This window comes from Podarcis melisellensis (assembly GCF_964234715.1).
Source record: "Podarcis melisellensis genome assembly, chromosome: 3".
Lineage (NCBI taxonomy): Eukaryota > Metazoa > Chordata > Lepidosauria > Squamata > Lacertidae > Podarcis > Podarcis melisellensis.
In genome coordinates, this window is record NC_138530.1 from 90,729,964 (window position 1) to 90,754,749 (window position 24,786).

The 24,786-nt window shown below is 40.6% G+C and overlaps 1 protein-coding gene across 2 annotated transcripts in view; it reads left to right on the top strand.

Annotated features, from left to right (window-relative positions):
- The window catches only part of NBAS (NBAS subunit of NRZ tethering complex), a 178,468-nt gene that overhangs the window by 139,002 nt on the left and 14,680 nt on the right, over positions 1 to 24,786 (top strand). For both annotated transcript variants that reach the window (XM_081905888.1, XM_081905889.1), the window contains 6 exons: positions 2,758 to 3,008; positions 4,766 to 5,100; positions 9,937 to 10,158; positions 12,110 to 12,312; positions 13,628 to 13,717; positions 18,175 to 18,370. In XM_081905888.1, the coding sequence (XP_081762014.1) occupies positions 2,758 to 3,008; positions 4,766 to 5,100; positions 9,937 to 10,158; positions 12,110 to 12,312; positions 13,628 to 13,717; positions 18,175 to 18,370 (1,297 nt within the window). The remainder of the gene's footprint in view (positions 1 to 2,757; positions 3,009 to 4,765; positions 5,101 to 9,936; positions 10,159 to 12,109; positions 12,313 to 13,627; positions 13,718 to 18,174; positions 18,371 to 24,786) is intronic.

Genomic DNA, 24,786 nt, shown 5'->3' on the forward strand with positions numbered 1-24,786 from the left:
CACAGCAGACATGAAGAAATCCTTCCCTCCCACCATGAAAATAACATACAGAGGCTAACCAAACCTACCCTGACATAGTTGGGCATATGTTACCCGAGGATGCAATACCCAAATCATTTTCAGCTCCATATGTTATTAAAGCGTACCACATTTCCATAAAGTCATTTTCTGTCGCTATCGATTTAGTGCTTTTGTTTGGTGAGCTTTCCCCTAAGAATAATTGTCCAAACCTTCTGTTTCCAAATAGTCAAGTGTAAATTATCTAAACCTTTCCAGTTTTGAGCAATCAGTTGTCAAGTCGCAACCAGCAGCAATGTGATCATTTATTTGTGTTGAAGGTTCTTTATTTCATCCTTGAAGATCATTAATAAAGCTAATTGTGGAGTGCATTGTGCAATCTGCTTCGTGATCAAACCTATTTCCTGAAGTACTGCAGCCCAAAAGGTGCAACCAGCACCAGAGATCCACCATATCTGGCACATAATTCCGATATATCTGCAACCCCTCCAGCCTAACAATGAGGCCTGCGCATTAAACTTATTGCATCTTTGTAGCATCAGATACCATCTATGCAGGGTTTTTAAAGTATTTTCTCTACTTCAAGCCAATACAAAGTCACACTCTTGAGCCAGCTGAGTATTGAATTTGGTTGTTGACAATGAATATCATAAACACCTGTAGCCATTGCTTGAATAGAAGGTACTATTTAGTGGCTGGTAAAAACAATGTATTTGCATCAGAAGTGGGTGCTGGCATTCTCCATGTTGAATTCTAAAATGCTATTTAGCATTTGGTTAAAAGTCTAGGATAAGGTTTCCCAAACTTGGGTCTCCAGCTGTTTTTGAACTACAACTCCCATCATCCCTAGCTAGCAGGACCAGTGGTCAGGGATTATGGAAATTGTAGTCCAAAAACAACTGGAAACCCAAATTTGGGAAACCCTGAACTGGAATATTGGCTTGGTGGTAATCAACATGGGTTTAGCTAGGCTTGATTGTATTAAGCAGTATCTGATGGTGTTTTGTGTCCCTCTTCGCTAAAGCATAACTGGCGGTCCATAATTATGATATCCTGAATGAGGATTAACTCCCGATACCACCTTTGTTTTAGTCTGTTGTTCTAGTCTATTTTAGTGCGTTCTTAGATGTTGTTTTATAGTTTGTTTTGGGTTGTGATGTGGTTGCATTAGTTTATTCCTCTGTTGCAAGCCACCTTGATTGTTATTTTGCCTTTTGGCAAAAATATTCATCACCCATCATCCAGCACCTGTCTATGTACTGTTCAAGATGTGTGAGTTTTTCAGCACCTCTGTCTGCCTTTTTCCACTGGAACCTATTTGCTAGCCCAGGCAGAAGGGGTCTCATCAAAAAGTTCAGAGGAGTGGGGCGTGAACAAGTTCCATTGGTCCTTCCTCGGTCCACACCTCACTGAAATCTCTTCAAATGTCTTGTTGTCCCACTTGAACCATAGAGTAGAAAGCTACAGACAAACTGGTTGGGCTATGTAGGCTTCATTTCCTTTTTGACACCACCAGCCAATTCTACCCCTATTAAATAAGATTTCAGCAGTACATGGGCTAGTTAGCGGAGTCAACAAATTGTCCAGTGACCACATGGTTTAATTAAACACACACACACCAACCACCCAACGTGTTACTAGGTATTAAAGTGAATTTTGCAGCAGTAATGAAACTTTGTCCAGAAGCATTGACAATAGGATGGATATTTAAATGCTTAACCTTGGAGCAGAAGCCTGTTATGCCCATAGCACAAACAAAATCCCTATTGGGCAAAGCAGGCGACCTAAGGAACAAAAGCAGTACCAGGAGGTCACCCCCACAAGAGGAGGAGGGAGCAGGGGACACGTAGAATGGTGATGGAGGGGGCAAGGGCCTAGGGGTTGGAGGCAGATAGCAGCCAATCAGCAGATGAAGCCTAGAGGGAGGAGGGTTCTTAAGGAAGGAAAGCTGAAAGCAGAGTAAGGAGACACAACCGAGTGAGAACTGTGAAAGCATCCAAATGATTGAGCCGATATTTGTTAAGGGGGGGGGGGAGGAATCAACTCCCTGCTAATTTTGAGAAATTATAGCTCTTCGATGCAAAAAACTATTCACCTAAGAAAATGTGTTGTTGTTTGTTTGTTTCTGTTTTTGTGTAATGCATATTTCTAAAGAATGTTTTCCTGCTCCATTTTGGATTTTTCTTTCTGTTTTGTGCTTATTCTCCCGGTGCTTTCGTTCCAAATTGGTTTACTTGCCAGAGTAACTATTAAAAGGGTGTGTGCGGAAAGATGCGTTTGCGTGATATATAATTTCAGAAGGCTGCAAAACATCAGCAAATTATGAGTTAGCTTGAAAGCTTGGTTTTTTCCCCCTTAAAAAATCATGCCAGGGAAAGAACTTGAATACCCACCTCGATGAGAGATTTGGTAAAATGTAATTATGAGCAAGCAACTTAAACTTGAGCTTTTGTCACTAAAAAACATACTCTTAAGACTAATACTTGTTATAACTGTCAGTGAGGAAACCTGTTCATAATTTAGTACCTCTTCCTTTGTAGACAACAGTCTGCAATTTTACTGGCAGTACAAAGTAACACCCTTCATGAAAACCCTGCCATGCATAATCTTGATGTCTCAGCCTCTACTACAACGTTAGAATGTGGAATTTGCATGATAGCTATTGACTTAAGGTGGGAGACACAGGAACTTGTGCCCTGTTCTTTGCAATGACCAAATTTGTTCCATTACCCTACACAGTTTATCCACAACTGCTATAGAAGAACGAGCCCAAAGTCTTGGCCTGTTTGAGACTTTGAACACAATTCCTGAAGCCTTTCATGAACATATGGCCAAATATGTATACCCGACTATTGAAGGCAGAGATCATCAACGTTTGCTGTATTATTTCACACTCCTTGAAAATTGTGCCTGTCCTGAACATGGGAAATTAGCTATCAAGCCCGAAACGCACATACGCCTGCTGAAAAAATTCAAGGCAGTTGCACCAGGTACGCAAAGTTGACATTTTGCCTTTTACATTTGTATCTGCTAGGCTCATTCCTTTTTTCTCATTCGCAAAATGTGATGTTGGTCCTCACCTCATTGCAAGAGGGAGGGGCGCTCTGTTGCAACAGCAAAATGTGACGTTCAGATGGGTGTTCATGCATCTAGTATATGCTAAATATGATATTTTATAACAGTTGTAACATTTATTTCTCGGGAATGTGCAAACACATGAAACTTGCTATATCTGTATTATGCTTAAAACTTGAATTAAGACTTGCTTTTGCTCTACATAAACCAAAGGAATAAATTTCAAACTTACCCAGAAAAAAATATTTGTGTTCCCTTGCTTTTGTGTAAGATGTTTATGGATCATACTTAGTAAGTAGGTGTCAGCCTCCTTTGTATATTTTAATGTGCATCAAATTTATGGGGCAGTGGAGTGATAAAATTCTAAGAAACTGTATCAGTATGCGCTCATGAAGGCAAAAACGTCATATGTTACCTGCTGGTTGGTCGTTTTAAAATAGATCTGGTAAGATTTTGGAGTTGGAGAATGGACTCCTTTTTAAATACTTAATTTTGTAACAAGAAACATTTATTGCTATTGTTTGTGCCAAACTAGGCTTTATATTTTGACATATATGTGCTATTAGACAACATATGTGTAAAAAATAAATATGAAAACAGATTCAAAGATTCCTTTCTTACTATGAGTACAAAACAAAAACTGAAGCTATCTAAAACAATGTTAGGCTTTTGCTTTGTGGAAGCGCGTAAAATAGTTGTAAATTGGTAGCCTGGGTGGAAACTGTGAATTGATAACACCAATAAAGATTAAATCTGTATCAGCTTTGCCTTAAAGGAGAGGGTTTCTGCTCGTTCAAATCTGGACCCCCAGTTTTTGCCAATTGCTCCTACTTTGTCCCCTCCAGAAATCTGTTCCTGAAAGTTGTGGATCTTCTGGAGCAAAATGAGATATGACATGAAGGAGTGCAGGGGCATTTGAGAAAATTGTGTGCTATCCTTTGCACAAGCAAATCACTTTCTGCTAAGGCAACTCCTCTGGATACAACCTGGGGGATTTTCTGAATTTGTGAAAGTTCAGCATTAAAAAAGAAGAAGCTATACACACACACACACATATATATATGTGTGTGTGAGGACATGTTACATATATGCAAGTGTGGAGGGGTAGGGAGGGACCTAGATGCGAGTAGCATTCAGTTGTTATATTTCTTACCTGCCCTTCACTAGCTCTAGAATCAAATCAATGGTTTTGCTAGCATTCCCCTGCCTTCTCTTACACTCCCTGCTCCGTAAACTCCAACCAAACCATATGCAAAAAAGCAAAACCCTGAGGCTACAGTCCTGTGCATGTTTACCCGTTGAACATGGTGGGACTTCCGTGTAAACGTATGTAGGTTTCTGCTGTGATCCACCTAAAACAGACTAAATGGCAAGCGATCACGGGAGCATCCATGCAATGTTGGTAGCGATCAAGCTGATTCTTGGGAGTCTTTGGCATTCCTGCCTTCTCCTTTTTAATGCATGTTTTGTTCTTTAAGTGGCCCTTGCATAACACAGGTTTTCATTGCCAGATGCTGGGAGTTAGTGCTAGCAAGGAGGGATCTTCCTGCACTGCTAGTAGGTCTCTGTCACCCATAGATAGCGGTTCTTATGTCATTAGAGTTTGCTAGTTGTGATGCTTTTATTCAACGATCTAACTTAAGGACTTCTGCTCATCTCTTTCCACTGTTAGGTCTCAATTACAAAAAGCTTACGGAAGACAATGTGAGTCCCCTGGAAGCTTTGGATCCTGTCCTCACAAGTCAAAACATTTTATCCATTTCCAAGCTTGCTCCTAAAATCCCAGAAAAAGATGGAAGGATGCTTTCCACAAGCTCTGTCTATGCCATCTGGATCAAAAAACTCTTCTGGGATGGGGACCCCCATCTTATTAAAAGAGCTCCAGAAACCATGGCTGAATGGTTGCATTCATATGATATCTGTGCCAAGTACTTTGATAGACTCCACCCAGGAGATATTATCAATTTCATAGATGAAATTACTTTTTCCTCAAAGGCTGTCACCAAGGTAAGTACACGTTTACAGCTGCATTGCGTAAATTCAGATATTTCATCTGAAGCATTCAAAAGCTTTGCTTCTCACTGGGATATGTATGAAGTTCAACTTTTTAATTGGAATATTTGCTAATAACTTAAATTACAGGGCTATATGTGTGTGTGTGTGGTATATATATATATGGTAAACAGAAGTAATGTATTTTGTGTGTGTGTGTGTGTGTGTGTGTGTGTGTGTGTGTGTGTGTGTGGTAAACAGAAGTAATGTATTGGCACGTCCCAAACTCCAGGTTCATGCAGATTTCTGCTGGTTCTAAATATTTTTTATCATATGCTATGTAGTCTGGATGCCTGGAATATTGGGTTGTATGCAATTGCACCCGTCCATGAATGTAAGAATCCCCCACACTAACTTTCATGCTGTTGGGTGAGAGTGAGGTCCCCCAATTGTCAGTGACAGAGTTCCATTGGATGCAGGAAGACGGAGGAATTGGATAAAATCACTCCCCTTATGTCAGCAGAGGGATCAGGAGCCCTTCCGAAAACCTAAATAATAGCATTCAATTCATTATGCAGCTATGACCCCTCAAAGATGATTTTTCAGTTGGACTTTCAGAATAACATAGAAACATCTATCTTGGATTAGTCACAGAGGATTCCTAACAGCCCATTATGTTAGTTGTGGAGCTAAAGGGTTATGCAAATAGCCAAGGGGGATTTGTCCTGTTTTTTAAGCAAGAATTCGAATAAACTTCTCACTTGTGTGCTTCCTGTTCCTCCTCTAGAGAGCAGTAGCAAAAAGCAGTTTAGAAGATTCCAAATTAGATTAGCAGCAGCTTGTTATATTATCTTAACTAATGGTGATTAATCTACCTATTGTGTGTTTGAAACCATGGTTTATGAAGCTGGTTTGCTAATAATAGAAAAAGCGCACTTCAGATAAGATGAAGTTTAGGGTTTCGGTGGTAACTGGAAGCAAAAGCTTCTGAGTTTCTCTTCATAATAATAATAATTTAATTGCCTATACCCCACCCACCTGGCTGGGTCTCCCCAGCCACTCTGGGCAGCTCCCAGCAGAATATTAAAAACACAATAAAACACCAAACATTAAAAACTTCCCTAAACAGGGCTGCCTTCAGATGTCTTCTGAAAGTCAGATGGTTGTTTATTTCCCTGACATCTGATGGGAAGGTGTTCCACAGGGCGGGCGCCACTACCGAGAAGGCCCTCTGCCTGGTTCCCAGTAACCTAACTTCTTGCAGTGAGAGAACTGCCAGAAGGCCACACTGAAGGAGGGGAGGGGAGAATATGAGCCTAAATCTCATTGTGGCTTGTTCTCATCATTCTAAACTATGGTTTGGTATGATATCTAAAACACAGCCTTTGTGCAAGAGCACCATTTTCAGCTACAGTATAGAACCCGATTGAATGCAGTTGATAAGAGTGTGCAAGCTGCTAGCTTGTCCCTGATAATAAAGCTTAGGAGTGAAATTTCATTTATGTTTCAAATCAGTTGCCTCCTGCTCATGTAAAAGAAGGCTGCATATGACCCTTTTTATTCAGTTTGGATAGTGGGAGCAGATATCCTTTACCCTCCTCAAAAAAATCAAAACCCTTTCAAAAAAGGAAATTGCTTTTCACTTATTTTGCAAAATGCAGGCAATGATGAACTGTAGCATTATCAAAACGTATTATCACTAGGCAGAAATGAATGTACAATTAAAGCCCTAGAATTCTTCTTTTAAATGGACTAATCTCTGCTTTCAAGATCATTGTGGCTTCAGAGCATGGCAAACACTTTCGCTATTCTTCAGCACCCAATGGAACAATCCAACTGTGTGCATAATGCAGCTGTCTGCATCACTTTACCCAGATCTTGAGCATTTTAATGCACAGAGAAGAAAAGGGAAGGGTTGGGAATGGTTCTCCTTAAAAAATAATGAATATGTTAATAAAATATATTTTGCATAATATGTAAGCGCCAAATCTGGTTTCTTATGCTTGAAGTACAATAAGGATTTTAAGGGCTGGAAACCAGAGATCCCATAATTGGAACTCTTCTCCTGAAGAGCTCCCACTAAAGGAAAGGGCATGATCTCCCTACAGTTTTCCCTACCCCTTGTGTCTCTTGAAAGATCTTCCAGAGGATGGGCTGACCCACTGGAACAGCATGGGAGCTGCTTTGGGGGCTGCAGGTGAAAAGCGAGACTGGCAAAAAAACCCAACCTGTCCCATTTCCTACAGTAGGAGCTCGCCCTCGAGATCAGCTCCTTCCATGAAAGGAAGGAAGCCTCTTTTTCATTATCTCCATGCTCTGATGCAGGTCATGTGAACTCCAGGAAAGCTGTTTTCTCCTCCACATAAATGGTGTTCAGTGCAAAATAGCAGCTGGTGTGGTTTTTTAAAAGGCAACACGCAACCTAGCACCTGCTATCCAAATTGGGGCATTGATGAGGGGTTGGTTCCTATGTACATTTCCACAGAGTGGTATTAAGCCCAACACTTGATTTTCAGCAGTGCCACTTAATGCGTTTATCAAGTGTGCAAGTGTGAACCCAGGGAACAAGAATGCCCTCTTGATTACATCTGTGCACCTTATCCTGAAGATCAGGGGTCAGCAAACTTTTTCAGAAGGGGGCCAGTCCACTGTCCCTCAGACCTTGTGGGGGCCGGACTATATTTTTGGGGGCTGCTTACTTGTGTCTTGCAAGCAGCAGGGACTGGCGGTGGCAGAGGAACACGAAAGGGCTCCAGAGAGGGGCTGCTTAAAATGGTGGCCACTCGAGTGCTGCTGCTGCTGCTGCTGGCACCAACAAAGCCCAGACCCCTTCCTCCTCTAGGCAGGACGGGGAGAAGCCAGGAGGAGGGAGGAGGTGCCGGCGCCGGCACTGTGTGAGGTGGAGGGAGGGAGAGGGAAAGAACACGCACGCTGGCGATCCACACGGCAATTCCTGGACAGTCCACGGGCCGGATCAAGAAGGCAACTGGGCCTGATCCGGCCCACGGGCCTTAGTTTGCCTACCCATGCTGAAGATGTCCCCAAGAAGTGTTCCCATGGCTCCTGCACTTTTGAGAGCTTGTCTGTAAGCGTTTGTACACGGGCAGGGCAATTGTATATGTGTCTACTCAAAACATACGCGCCCCACTGAGCTTAAAGGGGGCTTGCTCCCAAGTAAGCGTGCCTTTTCCAGCAGAAGCGTGGACAGTATAAATAAGAGTGAGGACCCTTTATGTAGTGTCCACCCTGACTTAGGAGTCTTGTCTGGAACTGACAGTAACATTTTCCCACTTCTCCCAGACATTTTATTCTTTACTTTCTGCTGCTTGGTGGGTTTTTATGAGAATACGCAGCGGGGCAGGGGGTGGTTCTTCATTTGGGAGATTTAATGTATGATAATTTTTATTTGTTTGTTTACTTGATAACCATTATACACCGCTTGATTATAAGAAGGGGGGAGCCCTCAAAAGTGTCTACGAAAAGATAAAACGATGAATGTTAAAACGTACAAAAACTTAAAATACTAAAACAGATTAAAATTCAAGCCAACTTCCGAAGCATCTGGGTAAGCTTGTCTAAAGAAGAATTCTTTTAGCAGACGCCGAAAGGAATACAGTAACAGTTGTGCTTTAATTTTTTATGTAACTGCTCCATTTGTACTGTATACTCTGCTCTGCGAATTAAGTTACTGTGATAATGTTTTGGTACGAGGCGATGAACGAATGAAACAAACACATTCCATGTGTTTTGCAGACCCTTTGTTATACGAGCATAGTTCCTTGGCCTTTGAAACGAGTCAAGTTATTTGCAAGCTAAATAAATAGTTATGCATTAGCTTATGGAAGGTGCGTTACAGCACTCCGGGTGCTAAAAACCCCACATAAAAGATGAAGACAGCCCAATGAAGTACATGAACTGGAATTTATCATGCATATTGGGCATTCAAGAACTATAAAGCCTGAGGATAAATGGGCCAGTGGGATAAAAACTCAATTTCTCTTTCTCCAGGCCAGGGGACACACTGCGAATGAATTAAAAATAGCTCACCTTGCAGGAGGTATACTCAAGAGTAGCTTGCCCTGCTGTTGAGGATAGTTTATGGTTCAGGACTGACGTCGTAGCTGAGAAATGTTATTTAATATGTTGGTACCTTTCTGGGGCAACAATTTCTTGCTCACAGTCGACGGACACGTACCTGTGGCACGCTGCAGTCCATCACCTCACCTGAAACAATGTGGTTTTGTGAGGTGGTGCATCCAATCCTAGGAATATAATGAAAGCCGCATTGTGTAATTGGCTGGAAACCACTGTGCGCCTTTGAGGTAGATTCATTAGAAGAAGAAAATGGAATTGTACAGGCCTTCTGCTGCCTTTCTGCTTAGTCACCCTTTTCGACATGAATATTTAACATGAATATTTATTATTTATTTTTTAAAAATCATCTTCCAATGAGAGTGGAAAACTTCCAGCTGGTAGCTTCAAATGAATTTTTGAAACCATTTAAAGCATATACAAAGTTATGCCTCAAGATTGTTACAGACTATAATGCTTTAGGAGAGGAAGTTATTTGTGCTGGTTCTTTTTTTAAAAAACAAAGACTTTTAAAGTTAGATAATGGAATCGCTCAAGAAGATGTAGGCGTGACAAAAGAACGAGCTAACATGGGATTAGAAACTTGAAAGGAACGGCTCTTTTACATTTTCTGTTACGTTTAACACTTTCTTGTCCTTTAGAAGCAAAGACAATTACCTTAATCAGTGTTTATGTTTTGCTCAGCTACTCATTTGTATCCAGATACACCTTGCATTGCATGTGACAATTTATGATGAAACGTGCATTATCTTTTCTCAGCTGTCGGTTGATTCCCGGGTAGAGATGACGAGGAAGGCTATTAAGTCAGTGAAACACATCGCCGAAAAAGCTGGGAAAAGGTCCTCTGAGGGAGACCATGCAGAAGACACGTCTGGCAGGCAAATGACTTATGAAGATGCTTTGAGTCACCTACAGCAATCTTTCGCACACCTGGAAACACTTAGCCATAGCTTTATTTCTTCCCTTAAAAACAGTGACCAGGTAAATGATTTTTTAATGGAAAAAACTGACCAAATCAGTGTTACACATAATAATTATTTGCGATGCTGAACACACACACATGCGCATTTCTATAGGCTTTCTCAGAAGAATGGGTTGGCTCACTGGCAGTATCATTTTGGGAAACAGTTTTTAGATATCTTATATATTGTATGTTTATTGTTGCAAACCACCTTGATACTGCTTAATGTTTAGCAGTCTACTCTTGGGCCCAAATAAATTGGTAACATACCTGCATGGTTGATAAGTCATCTGCCTATACAGTGAGGGAGGGAAGTATTTGATCCCCTGCTAAATTTGCCCGTTTGCCCTCTGACGAAGAAATAACCAGTCCATAATTTTAATGGTAGGTTTATTGTAGCTGTGAGAGACGGAATAACAACAGGAAAAACCCCAGAAACCCAGAAGAAAAAAGTCAGAGATTGATGTGCATTATATGTATGTACGTGTTACCCATTTCCCATTTTATTATTTAATTTAACACTTAGTGGCTGTTTCGTTCCCACCACCAGCTGTTCTGTCTCATTCATGTTGTTTTACTGGACTTGGTGTTTCTGGATTTCATCAAAAAAACCAATCCCCCATTCCTTTACTCTTTAAACAGTTCCTCAAAAATACAGCACAGGGGCTCAGGTATGAGAGCCTTAACTTTCAATGTACCTTTAAAGTTTCATTCTTTGAATAGATGAGATACCTATGGCAGGTGCATTTTTGAAATGGATGTTTTTTGACATGGCTCTTTCGATTAACAGGGTTGTATCTGATGGTGACTGGGTTTGATTTACTCTCTCCTACCCACTTAACACCACACCACCTGTACTGTTTCTGATGGCTATGGGGTCTTCTGAAACAGAATGGGATATGGTGTAGAGGGCTGAATTGAGGGTGGGGTTCCGTGAAAATCAGGTGCCTTGACTTATGTGAGGGAAGCACTTTCTGCTAAGGCAAAGCCACCATTGGAGACAACTGGAATCCTTTCTCCTTGAATGTTTCTGGAAGATGTTAGCTGAGAACCTCCTGAACCTTCACGAGAACTTAGCCGCAGTTGGAGTTCCTTGACTCTGTTTTGACCCACCTCACCTCCAATTAAATAATGTTGGCAGTGTTGAGTTAATATTTTATGGGGTTGTATCCAGCATAGCATTGTCATAAAGAATTGATGATGAGGTTATCTTGCTAGCATCTTGCAAAAGGAGATCCGCTTGGGCCAGAGGTTCCACAGGTGGAAAGTTTGCATTTCTATGTTCAATTTGTAGAGGATAGGAAAGTAAAAAAAAGTAGTGTCTCTGCTGTGCAACTTTGAGAAATGAACCCCTACTACCTTAAAGGCCCTTGCACTAGCAGACTCGGAGCACAAGATACAATCCCTCCAGTGGTCCTGTGGGTCAGTACACCTGACTGTTAACCAGATGGTTGGAGGTTCAAGCCCACTCAGGGATGGCTGTGGACAGAATTCCAGCATTACAAGAGGTTGGGCTATATGACCCTCGGGGTCCCTTTCAACTCTACAATTCTAAGTGTAACCCACGACCACTTAATACTTGTATTATATTATGGTAGCAGTAACATCCTTTGGACACAGCTTATCACATCAAATCCATTTTCAGGGTGCTGTAAGCCCACTTATACTAAAAGCAGTAGAAACCTACACAGAAATACGTAAGCATGGAAATTTTTAAAACAGCAGTATGAGTTTCTAGTCCTATCTGATGAGTTCCTAAAATTGCTTTGTGCAGTGATGGAAGTAATAACTCCTGTTGTCATTTATTGGTGTGCAGTCTAGAGCTTTCTGTTTCGAGTGTTTTGGGAAAGTCTTTTCTTGTGTCTTCAGTGAGCAACGGAAGTTTTAATTAAGGTTGACCTATTGAGCATAAATCCCGCAAAGGAAAAGTTGACTGCTCCATGTGCATTTAAAATACCTCTCTCTCTCCAGGATATACTAAGAGAATATGGGCACCAGTATGATTTATCCCGGTCAGAAAAAGAGAAAATCAATGAGCAAGCTGTAACTATGTGTATAGATGGTCAGCCCCTGGATATGATACAGAAACTATTGGATGTTGCTGTTGGAGATCTGGGACTCTCGCCTAGCGATATAGTAAGGACAGCGGTAAATAAAGTGGTGGGTGCTTTAAGGTAAGTTAAATTTGCATACCCACAGACCCTTGAAAGTGTATTCTTGAATTTAATTGAATGCTTAGGTTTACTTTTTACATGAGACCCACCTAACCCACATTCCATTAATGAAAAGCTCTGAAACATACTTCCTGGATTTAATCCAACAAATGGGGGAGGGGGGACCCCACCTATAAACTAATCAGCAACCACCTGCCTAAATTGTCATGTATTGCACAGAGAATGGCAGTCATTTCTAGGTTTGACCCTGTGGGGTCAAAGACAGAGAAGGCTCTCCATCTTGATCTCCCCTAAACCACAACCAACATTACTTCAGTTCCCCAGTTCAAATGTGCACAAAAAAGTATCAGGGCATTTCCTGGGCCTGCTGTGGAAAGGGTGAACCAGGTGCTGCTCACCTTCATTCTGCCCAATCACTGCTTCCCTCTGAGCCTAGTTTCATAGCCTGATGAAGAAAAACCACATGTGGGAGAGATGTGCAGGCTGACAATTTTTCCACCAGGGATAATGAGACCAGTAGTTTTGTCCCGGGCGTGGAAACACGCTTGGGTACCCCCTGCCATTTCCACTGCTGCCACCTTCTCCCTAGCCTAGGGTTGCCATATTTATGAGGTAAAAAGCGGGACACAAAAAGTTGTTGAGCCCGAGCCACTGCTGAGCCCAAGACCAAGCCAGAGCCCAGGCCGCCCAAGACTGAACCCGAACCTGAACCAGAGCCGCATACAATTTTTTTTTCTGAAAACCTGGACAATTGCTCTAAATTGTGAGAATCCCCCTAAATGAGCATGTTGGCCCCACCAAAAGAGGACATGTCTGGGATTTCCTGGATGTATGGCAACCCTACCCTAGCCTGAAGATAAGTTTTTTGCAACATGGCAAAGGAATAGAAGGGAGTGAAATTTCTGGTGAGGGCTCAAGCATTCATGAGCCTTTTGCAAGCCCCCAGTTCATGCGCTAGATTCTGCTTCTCAACACACAAGCCATTCAGCAAAAGTGGTATGAGAGTCTGACTTCACCCGTGAGTTTTATGGTGACTTACGGCAAGCAAGTACAGTAAAACTCTGGCAACAAATTATTCCAGTCTTTCTCCCTTTGGCATAATTGGGGGTCTGGCATTATAGCTTCATATTTCCTTTTTTATTTGTTGTGACAGTGATAAAAGGCAACATCCGCGTAGGAAAATGTGCCATTTGCCGTGATTTGCTGCTGGATAAATAGCATAGAATTACACACTCTTAAGCATTAAGGATTCTGAAATGTTTCTTTCTGAAGCGTGTGTTTCTACAACCTTGCTTTCGTTTCTTTCCCTCAATAGTGAAAGCGGTGGCCAGTCTCCTTTCAAAAAAGATCCTTTCCAGATATTAGAAAGTATTGTGTCTGCGGTCCACGCGAGTGCTGAAAACGGGTAAGAGCTTTGTAGGTGCATCGCAAACAGAACTACACTTGTTAATCCTTTGTAAACTATAGTTGTCCTGGATGTTAGAGTGGAAGCACTGTGGTGCTGATTCCCCACCCCCACCCCCTGAGGAATTTGTATAGTCCCCACTATGCTCAAAATGCAGATAGTGATAGGGACATGAGTGAAAACCCAAACACACACACATAAAGAGAGAGACCCACACCCATCCATCAGTCCTGCAGGTCTACTCATATTCAACCTGAAATGCACGAATGCCTCTGACACCTTTCACTTGACTCCTCCAGTTGCAAAGTCATGCCAAGCATGTGAGTTCCGCTAAAAGGCAGACGACCTTTTCAGTAGTGGTACCCTCCCACTGAGGTCCAGCTCTGAAGGCCTTTTGGTGGTTCCCTCACTGCGAGAAGCGAAGTTACAGGGAACCAGGCAGAGGGCATTCTTGGTAGTGGCGCCCGCCCTGTGGAACACCCTCCCACCAGATGTCAAGGAAATAAACAACTGTTTGACTTTTAGAAGACATCTGAAGGCTGCCCTGTTTAGGGAAGCTTTTAATGTTTGATGTTTTATTACTTATTGTTATTATTATTAATATTAATAATAATATTCTTCTGGGAGCTGCCCAGAGTAGCTAGGGAAATGCAGCCAGATGGGCAGGGTATAAATAATAAATTATTATTATAATTATTATTATTATTATTATTATTAGTTTACTCATTCAGAAGTATGGTTAAATGAGCATTAAGGTCTCCTACCGTTGACCACTGTTTCTGTGGTAACCCTGTAACATTGTTCAGAGATTCCTATTTTTGTTTTTTTGTTTCCTGTTATTTTTGCAGCTTTTAGCTCTACTTTTATGTATCAGCATAGCAACAGACAACACTCAAAATCGATATTTTATGAAACGTTATTTACCTCCGCCGCCTTTCATTCGTTGTGGAGAACCAAATATAAATTGCGTCCTTCAAATGTTGCTGTCATTTGAAAAATGAGCCTGGGTAACTTTTGAAACCAGGGTCTCCACAGTTTCCTTTTTAATTTTTCCACTTTTTAATTTACGTTTTGAATGCTGCTCACTCTGAAGCCTCATTTCTAATTTAGAACCAATTCTCCGAGAGATGGGGCATAAAGAGAATAGCAGGCGCCAAGTAATTTTTCTGAAGTTTTCGCAAAATGATAACTTAAACTGTCAGCTCATATTATTTCAATACTTCCAGACAGGTTGAATTGGTGTTTTCTGACTGATATTACTTTCCCATCTGTCTTGTTAGGATGAATATAGCAACCGTTAGTTACAATATAAATCACATTCTACCTGCAGCCTCTTTCCTTTGAAAAGCTCGGTGTCAGTTTGAAATATCGCCAATGAATACTACAACATTATTTACGCATTTATTTATAGCCGTTTGGAACTCGTAAAAGGACAAAGGCATAGGGAGTTGGAGGGGGGAGTGTCTAAGATGAGATTCCTCTTTACTGCTCCTAGCTCAGTCAGTAGAGCAAGAGATTGTTCATCTCAGGGTTCAGGCTCCATGTTAGGCAAAAGATTCCTGCATTGGACTAGATAATCCTAATGGTCCCTTCCAACTCTACCATTCCTGTTGCACCTGAAGCTGTTTGCTCCTTGTGGAAAACTATGTATTAGACATAAAGATGTCCAGTGATGTAGACCAGTGATTCTGTCTGGGTAACTGGCGAATTGCCTCCTTCCTAATTCTCTTCCCTGTATGCGGTTTTGCCAATGCTTTGCTTTGGATCAGCTTCTCCCTGAAAAGGTCAAATAGGTACTGGGATGTGTCCATTTGAACCAAGTTTGTGATAGAGCACATCAGGCTTGAAACAGTAAACGTGGGTTTGAAACAGTAAATATACGCGATTTCACTTAGATGTGCGGTGCCTCAGAACGTAACCCCCGTGTAAATGGGGAGCTGCTGGTATCGATAATGTTATTGTCTGCATTTTAAAATCTTTTTATTCCTTTTTGGTTTTTTTAATATTTTACATTGGAGTGTAAACTGCTTAGAGATACTTTCTGATCACACACGCAGTGGTACCTTGGGTTAAGTACTTAATTTGTTCTGAAGTCTGTTCTTAACCTTAAACTGTTCTTAGCCTGAAGCACCACTTTAGCTAATGGGGCCTCCTGCTGCCGCTGTGCCGCCAGAGCATGATTTCTGTTCTCATCCTGAAGCAAAGTTCTTAACCCAAGGTACTATTTCTGGTTTAGCGGAGTCTGTAACCTGAAGCGTATGTAACCTGAAGCATATGTAACCTGAGGTACCACTGTGTGTATGTGTGTGTCTATATATATACATGATTCTATGGTTCTATGAAGCAGAACCTCTGTAGAACCTCTAAGAATCAGCAAATTCTTAGAAGGATCTTAAAGCCTTGATTATGTCCCAGAGACCCGTCACTGACCATCTGGAAGTGGAATGCTCAGCTTACTAGGCTTTGGTAGGACCAGAAAGAAAGCTGAGTGCTTGAGCTAGGATCCTGATGCCCCCTGAGTGTGCCTTTCATGATCACCATAGCTTTGCTGCTAGATGATCTGTAGCTGATTTTTGTGCAGAAGTATTGTGACATGAACTCAAAACCTATAATCTGTCCATTTCCTTTGCCAACCAGGTTTTAATTTTGCTGACCATTGTTGAGCAAAGACTTGTGCTAAAATGGATAAGTTGCCATAACATTTCCTATAAAGAAAAAATAAGTTCTGTGCTAATTAGTTGCTGTGGGACACTTTTTCCAGTGCACCTTTCCTAGGGAAGTAGAGAAGGGCATCAAAGTGAACCTTTTGCTTCAGTAGTTCATTCTCATGCAAATAAGGAAAAAAGTCAAAATTACTTGCTGCCGCAGAGGGATTTGTGCAAGAGCCTCCAAAGCTAACACAGAAGCAAGGAAGCTTTTATGCAGATGCCTTTAGTAGTAAAGGGAAAATGTTGAAAATGTTTTTATATAAAAAAAATCATTTCCCCCCACTATTTTGCTCCTGGGCATTATAGTTGGTTTCTAGACAAGGAAATATTATGTCATTGAAGTTCTGGTGTGTTTTTCTTTGTCTCTTGATCTTGTGACTTCTAAAGTATGAAATAAGAAGAATTTAAAATTAGACATCAGTATCTTTGCTTGCTGATTAGAGTGTTTGGATCAAATATTTGAGTGTTTGATCTCTGCATGTTCGTTGGTCACAAGTGACTTTCTTAAAAGGGCTGTTTTGGTTTTTAGAGAGCTGATGGAAGCTTGAGTTGCAGTCTCTTTGTAGAAGTGGCTGTCTGACATGCCTCATGTATCTGTGCGCGAAAAAAAAGAGAGCCCCGTAGTGCTGTGAAGCACATTAATTTCATTTGTCTGCATGCTACTTCTACAAATGTAGCTTTTGAGATTCACTCAAGGGGCTGAGAAATTAAGATATTATGAGAGGATGCACGTTCTCAGTGAGATTCTCTCCAAAGAGATCTTTGTAGAGATTCTGGGTCAGAGGTGGGTTTCAAGGACCCTTAAACATAACCCACATAAATCCCTTTATTTTGGACATAGAAAGCTCCAACAGGACACTTAAATACTTGCAAGGTATCATCATCATCATCATCCCTGGAACATAACTCCCACATAAGTTGAGAGTCACGACTTTGGTTCCACCACACCGCATATCATATTGCATACTGCTTTTGGACAGTTCCTTGTTTTCAAATCATTTTTGCAACGTTGTAATGAAGTACCCAGAATGGTTCCAATACATTTAATTTGGAACCCAGTCTCAATAACTTGTACATTTACTGCATGGAAAAGCTGAGGGTTTTTTTACACTTAGAAGTCTAAGTGCAACCATCTTATCGACTAAAAAAAAATAACAAACCCTTCCCTTTATCACAGATGAGTGTGGTTACTCGTTTTGTGGAGACATTGAAACACATATGATGGCGCTTATGGATTGATTTCTTGATATACCTGGGAATTTTCTGGCTTAGCACTTTCAAACCACTGTGGATTATCTTTGTAGATGTTCTGAGTGTCAGAAACATTGTCTGCCATTCAGACCTATTTCTAAGAAGATTAACTTTTGAACAAAATAATGTAGCAGTCAGTGATTGTCAACTCTGCCCTTTTACGTGTATTTTTTTGCATGTCTTAATTTTTACTAGTCTTCATTTTTAATAACAAATATTCCTGTTACATTCATCATCAACGTAACAAAGTTTAATTCTTAGGAGTATAAAAAGAACCAGGTCCTTACTTGTAGACAGTGCTTTTTTGGGGGGCGACGCAGGGGCACGCATACCTCTAAACATTTTGTGAATCTAAGTTTGGCCTCAATGAGGGGCAGTATTTCAATATGAGAGTATCCCTAAACATTTTTTTAGGGAAAAAGCACTGCTTGTAGAAAACGTATGCGTTGCGTTAAAATTGGATAAAAATATTTTTTAATACTATTGATCTGATTGCAGTGAGAACCTAGTGTCTTCAGATGATCTCTTGGCTTGGCTTAGACCATTTTGTGGGGATGATTCTTTGCCCGTGAAGCCCCGCATTAAAGTCCTGCAGATTTTGGAGCAAGCCTTTCACCTTAGTGACGAAGACAGCAAGCTGCTCGTGCTCTTCAGAACTCAAGCTGTTCTCAAGGCCTGTTGGCCCCAGACACAGGTAGGCCATCTTGAATGGTGATGCTTTAAAATGACTCTGGGTTGCCTTTAAAGAAAGGACAATTTAATGTATAGAAATTAACACTAACTTTGGCTGTCAGTGAATCAGTTTCAGAATACTGGGGATGAGTATACTTTTCTTGTCAAAGATTATTTTATTTTTTGAACGCCCTGAGACCTCTGGGTATAGGGCAGTATATTAATTCAATAAATAACATAAAATTTTTTGGGGGGGATACTTATCCATATACTTGAAGCCTTTGCCCCGTGGATTAAAATATTTCACACCTCTTTAGAGTTTGAGGGTGAACATAAAACTTTGCATGTTGTTTTAATCAGCACTTTCTATTTTGGGGTTTGCAAAATGCCTGTAACATAATTACACATTCTCATTGTCTGTTACACATATTTAAATAATCATTCCATCCTTCTCTTTGCCTTCTTTTGGTATTCCTTTTTAACAGTATATTCCCCCCCTCCCCAATTTCCTTCCCAACACGTAAAGGTACTCTAGATAATGCCAGTGATGGATGTGGATTCTTATTGTGTAAAGATAATTTTAATGATATTGCAATGTTCAATTACCAGAAAGTGTGTGAAAGCCACCTTCGGTGTGTCTAAGTAATCCTCTTAGCCAGACTTTGCATACATCAAAGTGGGACTTAATATTTAATTATGCTTTAGGTGCTATAAGTTAGTAGTCCCACAAATCAATGTACTGCTGGGAAGCAGGCCAGCTTGTGCAGAATTAAAAATGTGCTTTATGAAGGAAGCTACCTATCTCACAGTCGGAAGCACAGCTATTTCCAGCTCTGTAATGATTAGTTAAGAAAATTAAGAAATCCAGATGTCCCTATTTTTCAAAGGCTTGGGAGACCTTAATGCACATTCCAATGGCACCCCACTGGGGAAATGGTGTTTGGGGACGGGGTAACTAGGGAGTCCAAGAGTGAGTTGCATTGTTTTGTAATCCCCATGATGCGTTTTATCTAAGGTCTTCAGGGTCTATAATTTTCTAGTTAAACGGAGCATTAAAAATGTGCCTCAGAATGGTGACATTTTCCTTAAAGGGGGAAAAAATAGCCTGTTTGGAAGATTTCCCCTCTTTTATTTCCAGAACAAACCTATGTAGCTGAGCTGTTTTTTTCCTTTAGTATATCTAGGTGTGATGGGTCCTTTTCTGCTGTTGTCACAGCACTTCTCTGTTGCTCTTTGCTGACTACTTAATGATTTAAGGCACACTCTCGGGCTCAAAGTTTGCATTCTGGGAAGGTCAGGCATTAAAGAGGAGGTTGTGAGCCAGCCGAAAATGGGGCATTTCTCACAAGCACTTCCCACAGCAGCAAAACCACTCCCTCCCACTCACTTCTCTGGGCAACATACCTAATCAGCAAGCACTGTTTTCACTCCGATTTACTTACCCCCAGTAATGTCGTTTTGCAACCAAATCTAATTGATCTGTGATGGTGCACTGTGGCGCTGGACTAGTTGGGTTATCCATTAAGGCAGACTGATCCACGAAGAAGGCATTGAACTAAGAAGAAGTGATGTAAATGGGGGAAAGGTGGAAACACTCATAGTGTGCATATGTTCTGCTTCAGCTTCTTGCTTGAATGTCTGCAGCACCCACCACCTCTGATCATTGACCAGGCTGGCCAGGACTGATAGGAGATGGTATTCGGCAACATCTGGAGGGCCACAGGTTCCTCGCCCTGATCTGGAGCTTAAATCTTGGAATTGGCTGGCTTTGTAGCCATTCTGTAGTACGTAGGACCAGATCCATTCTGAGATAAAGCATTCCTCAGAGTTATTTTATTACACCTTTACCTTTATGCCTATGGATATGTGGGCATGTAGACCTACAGACAGACTTCTTATGGTAAACTTGACAACAAACACACATTCTAATAGAACCCTTAAGAAGTTGTAGTAGCGAGAGGAAAAGGTGGCTATGATTTTTCACTTAACAAGAATAACATCTCTATTTTCATCTGCAAAGTGCTGGAGAATATATATTGCTGTTTTTTTCAGATGTGCTGCGAATATGAACCGTGAAATAACAATATAGCATCTAATTCAGCCAGCAGTTCAACTTCCTAGTGACTTTGGAACACTTTCCTATTCTTTGACCTCAACTCTTCTGTCCTCAGGTTTGCAAAAAATGACTGCCTTAGGGAAATTTGAATGAACCCAGGAGCTCCACCAGTTTCCTGAACTAAATAGCCAGATATATATATTTACCGTGGTAATTTCCAGATTGAATTTCGAGTGGTGAATGCTTTTTAGAATGAAGGGGTGCACCTGCAGACTTGACAGGACGGACGCCACAACTGAATAACTTACACAGTGCCCTGATAGTATCAGAACATTCAGCTAAAAAATTTTGCACTATCCAAAAATCGCATTAGTATGTATTGCAAGCTCTGACATTGATAGATACCAAATGTTGTCTAAGTAATTCCACGGGCACTGAACAAAAATTGTCACTTTGTGTGCACTGCAGAAGCTGAAGTCTCTGAGTGGGCAATGATTGTGGTCTAGCTGAGGTACTCGGAATAATTAATTCCTCTCCATAAATCTAGCACTTATCTAAGATACTAAAGAGGAACCTGAGCCGAGCCAATAATTTACCTACACCGCGTTTCCTCTCAGTGAAGTTGGAATAATAATTTATCAATCAGCGTCTTCCATTTGAAGTTAACCTCCTCTGGAGGAAGGAGCCTCCACCACAGCTTCATGTTGCCATGTGTGTCATAATTGCCTACATGGCTCAATAAAGCCACGAGTGGAGACTGAGGTGTAATTGAATCAGTGGGAGATTGCATTCAAGTTCACATCCCTATTTCATGTCACCGCAGCACAGCGTCTTAAGGTAAAGCGCACATCCCATTTCAAATTTTATTTATTTATTTTGAAAGCCCTTCCGCTGGAAATAAATCTGAATGTGGCGTTTCTTTTTAGCAGCGCTTCACCGCGACTGAGAATGTATTGTCGCAATAAGGGACTACTCTCAGGTGCCTTCTTTGCCATTCTGCATTTAATGATACATTAATTCACATTCATGTTTGCAGTCAAGGGCCTCAGAATATTTGTGAGACACTTACTTGTACACAGTGCCGCATGTATTAACGTGGATTTTGCTAGGGCATTAGTAAATCTTCTGCTCTGAGACTTTGTGGGTGAGTAATGGCAGGTAGTTTTGCAAGCATTCGACCAAAGAACATAGTTTCTCTAAACATCCAGTAATTCTATGAAAGGAAAATGCTCAGACCCTACAAGTCCTAGACTATATCAGTATTATTTCTTAGCTCTCATTTCAGCCCGTTCCTGAGAATGCCAGTGCTTCTAATGAAAATATTTCTTTTAGAAAGTTTTGCCACTTGTATATGGATTATTGTGAGCTAGTGAACAAGGCTACATTTGGTGGGGTAGGAATCTTGAACCTTTACTGAATCATCTCCTTTCTACTGAGTTGCTTACATGGAGGATAGCTTCAGATTATCAGGGAAATTAGTCACATCATATGAATTACCTAGTAAGCCTGCATTTTAAGGAAACTGACTTATTTGTTACCTTGAACCACCAGGGTTGGGTTCAGAAATCTATAGTGCTGAATATACACTGTATTTTCATATGAAGGAAAACATGCAAATGAAGGTTAATTGCCACTTGTTTATTTAATATTTTGCAATGTTAATTTTTGTATTGCATTTATTCCTTTTTGCCTGGTGCAGAATATAATCACTATGCTTACATTATGTATATATTCATTTGTATGCAGTAGTCATAAAATACCTGACAAGTTGAACCATTTCAGTAGCGTTTTGCCTTGGCACAGGAATGATTTAGATTTATGGTTTATTTATTTGTTTTAAAAGCCCACTGTCTCTTCTTGATTTGAATTAATTACCAAACTTGTTTGTTGTATTTCACTAGTTTCGATATTTGTTTGTCCTCTTGGGTTATAATTTAATTTTAATTTACATTGTAATGATATTATCCCCTCCACTTACCTTGATGCCCCAGCCCTTTCCAAGAGATTCTGATAGCTCTTCCCATTATAATCTTAATAATGGGTAGGAATCTATTGATTATGTGACTAATTGATTTTATTTCATTAAAAAATAAGTATATACCGCCCTTAAATTCTCATGATTTTACCCTGACAGTGAATCCCATTTAGTTATTTCCAAACACACCTAAATAATCAACTTTTAACAGTGCTTAGCGTGCGCACACACACACAGAAACAAACGGAGTCATTTGTCTGCAGTTTGGTAGGTTTCTTACCTGGGGAAACAGTTTTCAGACTAATTCTCCATAAACACTGGGAAAGAATAAATGGCTCCTTTTATATCCACTCAAAACTATGACCGCTGCCCTTGTGGGGAAAACAGTGCAGCCACCCTCATGAAACTAGTTCATGCCCTCATGTGGCGAGCCAGTGTGGTGTAGCGGTTAAGAGCGGTAGTCTCGTAATCTGGTGAACTGGGTTCGCGTCCCCGTTCCTTCACATGCAGCTGCTGGGTGACCTTGGGCCAGACACACTTCTCTGAAGTCTCTCAGCCCCACTAACCTCACAGAGTGTTTGTTGTGGGGGAGGAAGGGAAAGGAGAATGTTAGCCGCTTTGAGACTCCTTCGGGCAGTGATAAAGCGGGATATCAAATCCAAACTCTTCTTCTTCTTCTTCTCAGAAGGAGCAAGCTTGTCTACAAATGCCATTTAATTCTGTTCCCCTCTCCCCCAGGAAATAGTTTTTGAAAATGTTGCGTTCTAGAGCTATCCAGGACAAGATCCCCTGGATCTATTTGGCTCAAATTTGGCAGACTTTATCTCCACTAGAAGGTCTAGCATGCCTCTTAATTTCATCCACTTCTGCCAAAGAAGGGGAAGTGAAGTTATAACCATTTTTAGTTTCCCCAATAGAGAAGGGGAGAGGGGAGCAAGAAAACAAAGAGAAAGTGGTTTTGGATAGCCCCAGAAACTGGTCTGGTAACCTATATAGTGCCTCAGAGAAAAGGTGGCCTATTTTCTGAAGCACCAAATTGAAGTCCATACTGAAACTTGGGGTCATTGCACACCTAAAATATTTATTCTCAAAGTGCACGGTGCATAAGTTTTTAAATAGCACTTTATTATGAAACGGTAGCATTAATCTGTCTTTGAACTCCCATTCCTTCAAAACTCAAACCTAGTTTCCCCCCATCTTCTGTTTTATCTCATTTTTTTGTCCAGTTTCTCATCCCTGCACTGCTTTTTAAAAGATTGCTTCAGTTAAGGAGTCTTACAGTTAGCACTGAAATATACTTCAATTTATTTTAAAGATGGTGGCTTGTTGTTTTTTAATATTCATTTAGTGCAAGTTGACTTTTTTGGGGGGTTCTATATAAATGGACTATAGAGTTATTCTGCAATGTTTCTTGTAGCAGAATAATATCAAATTGCTCAAAATAGTTCATCAGCTGTTTATTATTCTGCTTTGAACGCCAGCCTGCTATGTTCCATGACATCAGTTTTAGCCCCAATTCCTTTAAGGCTCTGTGCTTGTCGCTTCCACTATGTCCAGATACCCAATTTCTTTTTTTAAAAATGCTTCCATTCCTCTTATCAGTGGGAACATTAGTATACCTTCTGCTTCTTGGGAGAGGACTACCTGTTTCATTTGGAGCTAATTTCCAATAGCTCAGCCAGGAACTTGTAGTTTTCTGGTTTGTCCCTCACCATATCATATTCCAAGGAGTTGAGTTTGCAGCTCTGCATCTATACACTTAAAAATTCCTCTGGTAGCCCTCTTTTTAACTATAAATTTTGGAGAAACAGCTAGTGGGCAAAAGGCTTGATTGTCAATTGTTTCACCAACGTTTTGTTGTCCATTTGATTATTGACATAAACCCCCAAAATGTATTTTCTATAGTTAAGTTTTTACCTCTGTCTTCAGTACATTTTATTTTATTTTATTGCTATGGCTAGTGGCTGATGCAAGTAAAGATTTTTCTGATTCTGATAGATGGTACTTCATATCAAAGCATAAGATCTTTTAAGATATAATGTTACAGTACAAATGTTCCATTTCATATACAGTAATCTGCATTGGTAAAGTATAATAAATTTTGTTTGTCTAGGGAATTCAAGGAGGTGGGGGAATCATTTGTACTATTCCATTAATCTGCTTGCACGGGTTTAATGTTGTTTGGAGACCATAACTCCTAGTAATTTCGTATTATCTCTGTGTTTCTGTGTGTTCAGCATACATAATTGCAGATGAGACTGAATAAAATGTTTCCTAGGAAAATCCCGTCGACTGCTTCTGTATTGTTTCAAATGTGACTTCAGTGCCATATAGGAATATTATCTTATTTATTGCTGAAAATAGTCGGCTCATTAATCTGAACCCCAACAAACCCTACACTTAACGT